General features: G+C 48.2%; 2 protein-coding genes across 3 annotated transcripts; both read right to left on the bottom strand.

Annotated features, from left to right (window-relative positions):
- Positions 1 to 2,084: 2,084 nt before the first annotated feature.
- Positions 2,085 to 2,762, bottom strand: RB195_001076 (uncharacterized protein; the record flags this gene model as incomplete). Of its 2 annotated transcripts, none has more annotated exons than XM_064197681.1 (1): positions 2,085 to 2,762. In XM_064197681.1, one exon carries the CDS (start codon positions 2,760 to 2,762, stop codon positions 2,085 to 2,087), a length of 678 nt encoding a protein of 225 aa, XP_064053562.1. The 2 variants fall into 2 exon arrangements, with proteins under 2 accessions (XP_064053562.1, XP_064053563.1); XM_064197682.1 differs by having other exon boundaries at positions 2,085 to 2,645.
- Positions 2,763 to 2,865: 103 nt separating this feature from the next.
- On the bottom strand, positions 2,866 to 4,810 carry RB195_001075 (uncharacterized protein; the record flags this gene model as incomplete). The annotated part of the gene is made up of 3 exons (XM_064197680.1): positions 2,866 to 3,649; positions 3,707 to 3,836; positions 3,901 to 4,810. 3 exons carry the CDS (start codon positions 4,808 to 4,810, stop codon positions 2,866 to 2,868), a joined length of 1,824 nt encoding a protein of 607 aa, XP_064053561.1.
- Positions 4,811 to 5,293: the final 483 nt, after the last annotated feature.

The following is a 5,293-nucleotide window of genomic DNA, read 5'->3' as shown; positions in this document are numbered from 1 at the left end:
CCAAATGTTCGAGACGTAATAGAATTGAGACGAAAAACCTACATATGAATGCATTAATCGTTCCATATATGAGGAACGAAAATAGCTTAAAATAAAAGGAGCAATACTGGTGAGCATTCGCTTGATTTCTTATGGCAATGAAGAATGAAGAAAATAGGAGATTTCTATTGTCAGGAACCGAACAATGAAAGAATTCCAATCTTAAGAAGGAGCGTAGTGGGGAGAGCCCAAAGGAAATCAATCTAGTAATAGTTCGCGAAGAAAACCGCCAGATACTGTAGATAAGAATTCGCAAAAAATAGGCATAATCATTCGTTTTTTTTTTTTTGATCATAACAAGTATTGGAGACAAAGAGAATCAGAACACTTCGAATGTTATTCAATTGAAGCTAGATGATATTTTCAACGTACTCCCGCTTTTGACGATTATTTCAGTAATAACGCACATGCGTTATTAATTTATTTGAAAACACCCACAGGTGTGCCATAAAACAAAAAACAGGATGGAACAGAGCTCACTAGAATTCCGCCTGAGTTTTACACAGCAAGGCTGGAGCTTCACAGCATAATGTCTGGTGGCTGGGCAAGTCATTCTCCAGCTCCAGCCGGAACGCTCCTAAAGCTAGCTAGCCAGCCAGCTAGTACCTAAACGAATACCAGAGTTCGAGTGACCAACCAAAATCATCCTACGAATCTGATGTGGTACGGATTTTAGGTGAAGTATTCGTATACGGGATCGTAGATCATGGAGAGAAGGGTGTTTCCATCTATTTCTTCCTAATTGCCGAAAAAAACGGCCTGGAAGATGCGGCTTCAAGCGTTCTGGCGCGCCACTTTTTTACAACGAGTTCGATTGGAGCGCGCCAGCCTTATGCACGCACCGCATCTTCCGGGCCGTTTTTTTAAGGCAATTAGAAAGAAGTGGATGGAATCACCTCCCTCTTCATATTCTACTATGCCGTGTACGAATAGTCCACCTAAAATCCTCAGCTTCGTGGCCTTTAACCCGGAACGGATTAATCCGTCGGGGACCCTGGGCGGACGAGTTGAGGGACCTCTAGCGGAAGGGTTCACCAACTTTAATACCAAGTGTTATACTTAGTGGGGTTAGAAGGACCTGGAGGTCGGTAGTTGCGTAGCGTGTGGTTTCTGTGGTTGTGTAGTTTGTATGATTGGTGGAACATAGCGGTTTGAATCGAGGGAGACCTCATCAGTACTACTCATTGCGGTGGTTTGAGTGAAGCTAGCTGCACGGTTCCACCTCAATCCCAACCGTTAGCTATACTGCACTGCTTTGAGCGCAACCGTTAAAGGTAGCGTATCACGATTTTGATATGTGGTGCGGAAGCGAAGCCGTAGAGTTCGAGTTGCAGATTTTGAAGCCTACTGTGGTTCCATTCATCTTTCCTTAGTCGTCGTGAAAAAAAAACTGCGTAGAACTCGCCCTTTTACTACGATTTCATTCGCAACGCACCTCCTTGTGCACGCGCCGCATTTACGTGCAAGCGGTCGAAGGTCAATGATGTCTTCTCACCAGCTTATTCAAAAAAGGCAAGAGAGTGAATAGGCTGCTGAGGAGACCGGAACGTATTCATAAAAGCGCTTTATAACGTAACTCGTAGAAATTAAAACGGTTCCCATGGCGTTTTTTACAGCTATCAGGGAAAATGAGCGGAACCACGCTGGGTCCAACAATCTGCTAGCCGAACTACACGCTTTCACTGTGGGTTCCGCACAATCTCAAAATCCTGGCATGCGCTTTTGACGTTGAGATCAGGTCCTTTTACATGGCTATGCATTTGCTCCCTTACCATCAGTGATATGTCACTCGTATTCCTTACTTACTTACTTAGATACTTAGATGGCCCGTCTTCACTGGCCGTGCGGCCCCCAGCATCTCTTCCACTCGTTTCGTTCCCTCGCCATTGTCATCCAAGATGTTCTCAAGTTTCGTGAGTGACGTTGACGAGGTCCTTGAGCCGTATCCAGCTGAGCTCTCAGCTCGTCCATCCGTGTAGCGAACACGTCACCCCATCTCGTTGGCGATCTCCCTCGAGGGCGTTTAGCATCTCTTGGGATCCACTCTAACGTTCTTTTAGTCCATCTATCGTCGATTCTTTTCTCATGATGTGAACGGCCCATCTATGTTTTGCTTTCGATACATATTCCGCTGGGTCGCGAAGACGGGACATTCCTCTTAAGTCGGAGCTGTGAAGACCGGCTAGATGTTGTGTGCGCCGGTTAAAGTTCAGAAGACATCTCGCAAGGGCTCTGTGGGTAGTAAGTAGCTTCCTAGACATGGCAGCGGTGTCTGCCCACGTCTCCGCTGCGTAACAGGGCGCTGGAAGAACTGTCGAGTCGAACAGATGGGCACGAAGATCTTGGTCCGTCAGTTGGTCCGTAGCTTCCCTGACGGTTGCGAATGCTGCCCATGCTGCTCTCATTCTTCTATTCAGTTCTTCCTTTAAGTCGTTTTCCATGTTCATAGAACGCCCGAGGTATACGTATGACGAAGTTTTCACGATGTGGGAGCCTTCAAGTTGTACTCCTCCGTCCTCGCAGTAGGCGTTCTTCATGAACTGTGTCTTCTTTCTGTTTATTCGCAGTCCTATTCTCTTTCCTGCTTCGTTCAATTCGTTGACCATCGTTTCTGCTTCATTGGTACTGCTCGAAAAGAGAACGATGTCGTCCGCAAAACGAAGGTTCGAAAGAAATCTTCCATCAACACGTATGCCCCTTTCTTCCCAGGATAGTGATTTCATTATCCATTGCAATGCAGCCGTGAACAGCTTCGGCAATATGGTATCGCCTTGTCGTACCCCCTTTCCAATGGGTATGGTGAGAGGGCGGTGGAAAAGCTGTATCCTAGTCGAGCATCGATCGTAGCAATTGGCTAATGTCCTCACATACGACGCGTCCACACCCTGATCGACCAGCGCTGACAGTATTGCATTCGTTTCTACGCTGTCTGTCTTTCTCATAGTCGACGAAGGTTAGAACAAGGGGCAGGCGGTATTCTCGGCAAACCTCTATGACCCTCGACACGGTCTGGATGTGGTCCAAGCAGCTGAACCCTTGGCGAAATCCAGCTTGCTCTTGAGGCTGGGCTTCATCCAGCGTCCTAGATATGCGCGTGAGGATGATCTTGGTGAATACTTTGTATAACGCGCTCAGCAAGCATATAGGACGGTAGTTCCGAAGGTCCTCTCGGTCACCTTTTTTATGGATAAGAACGGTTCGCGACGTCTTCCAGTGGTCTGGGATCCTTTCTTTCTGAAGGTAGGATGTCATGTGCGCTGCTAAGATTACATGAAGCTGATGGCCACCAGCCCGGAGAAAGTCTGCTGATATAAAATCAGATCCGGGGGTTGTGCCAGGTTTCATGCTCTTGATAGCGACTCGTACTTCCGAAACGAGAATCCGCGGTGGAGCTTCATCAGTGGGAATGATCGGGCTTGACACAGGAGTTAATGAACGGAAAAGGTTCGAGTAGAACCTCTCCGTAATGATTTCTATCTCACGACGAGAAGACGTGCGAGTCCCATCTTCGCTCAGCAAGGCTGATAGCGGAATATTATATTCGCGGAGATCCCTGCGGCATTTCTTTAGACTCGTTCTTCTTTGTGCTGCTTCCAGAATCTTCTTCTGCCTGTATTTCAAAAAATCCTCCCGCAACGCTTTTCTGCAGCTAGTGTTTGCTACTAACCGCTCAATGTGCGATGCATTCGGATCAAGCCTCAAAGCCCTTCTTCTTCCCAACAATTCCTCGGTGGTCTTCGAAATTCGATCTAAGTTTGTCGTGCGCGGCTTCGAGGCACGCTCAGCACAGGCTTCCTCTAAGCAATCCTCTAAGCAGCATCTCGTAGTCCACGTTTGGGTCCTCCTCGATGTGCCAGTCACCTTGAGATAAGGAGTCCTCGAGTACGCAATCGTCGTAGACGACTTCTTTTCTCCTTCGTTGCCGATAGCAGATGTTCTTTTCCATCGTGTGGCTAAGTCGTATTTTCGCACGAAGGAGACGGTGACCAGAACCACTAGAAAAGGATGGTACTACTGAGACGTCAGGTAGACACCACCTCCGGTTGGTGAGTATGTGGTCGATCTCCGCACGAGTAGCGCCATTGGGCGATTCCCATGTCCACCGACGATAATCTTTTTTCATGAAAAGAGAGTTCCCATGAAAAAGGCGAGCGGCGGACAACAGCCCGGCGAGGCGATTGCCATTTTCATTCCGGTCCTCTAGTCCAAATCTTCCAATCCTGTATTCCTCTTCTGTGGCCTTTCCTAGTTTTGCGTTGAAATCTCCGACAACGAATTTGTAGAAGGACTTCTCGTTGCGGATTACTTCCTCCAGCTCCTCGTAAAACGCGTCCAATTCGGGTTCATCAGCTGCTGATGTTGGTGAGTAGCAGTTGATGATATTGATGGATTTTTGGCGAAGAATGGCCAGACGAGGTGACAGGATCTCGTGAGAATCGACAAGATGGACGACAGATGGGTGCACAACAGAACCAACACCGCCTACATTTCGCGACGGAACCTTCTCTCCACGAATGACGAGTGTACCGTTATTCATCTGTCGTACATCGCTCCTTCTGCACTTGGTTTCCTGCAGAGCAATCACGTCAAATTTGATACGCTCTGCAGCTTCGAGAAGGGCATGGAGGTCAGCGTCTGTGGACACTGTTCTCGCGTTGTAGGTACACAGTCTGAGACAGTCTCCATGGCGAGTCATGCGTGTGTCGCCTTGGCCCAGAATCAATGACGTCCTGAACAACCTGAGATTTGATCGCCTCTCACCGGTCGCCATACCGTCTGACGTCTGAGACGGCAGGGCCCAGTGTGCAGGGTACTGAGGCAGTGTATATGCTGGAGTGGCAAAAAGACTTTTCCCCAAACTAAGCAGCCATGCCACGGCGAGCTTAGCTTTCACCACAGGTCGTCGCCCAACCTATATGGATCAGAGAGCCACCTTGCGACATCTTGCCAAGACGGTGGTGAATCTTAGCGGTGGTTTACTCTTAGCTAGGCTTCCGATTCCGAGAAGTCGGAATGTCGGATGTGTTGAACTCCTTCTCAGCTTGGGAGACCCTGACGGAGGACGAACCTCCGCTGTGCATCGCAGTTCGACGCCCAGTGTCACCTCCACGCCACTATGAGGCGGTAAACCGTTGTAGAGGACTCCTATTCCTATTTCCACTCAATTCCACGTATTCAGTGGAAGAGTCAAGTGAAAATATCGATAATGAAAGTTGTTGTGGTGTGATATTAATACCAATAAAGGATAAAGGAT

The sequence above is a fragment of the Necator americanus genome, chromosome IV, assembly GCF_031761385.1.
Source record: "Necator americanus strain Aroian chromosome IV, whole genome shotgun sequence".
NCBI classification, from domain to species: domain Eukaryota; kingdom Metazoa; phylum Nematoda; class Chromadorea; order Rhabditida; family Ancylostomatidae; genus Necator; species Necator americanus.
Note: the sequence above shows the minus strand (reverse complement) of the source record. Positions and strands in the feature narration are given on the sequence as shown.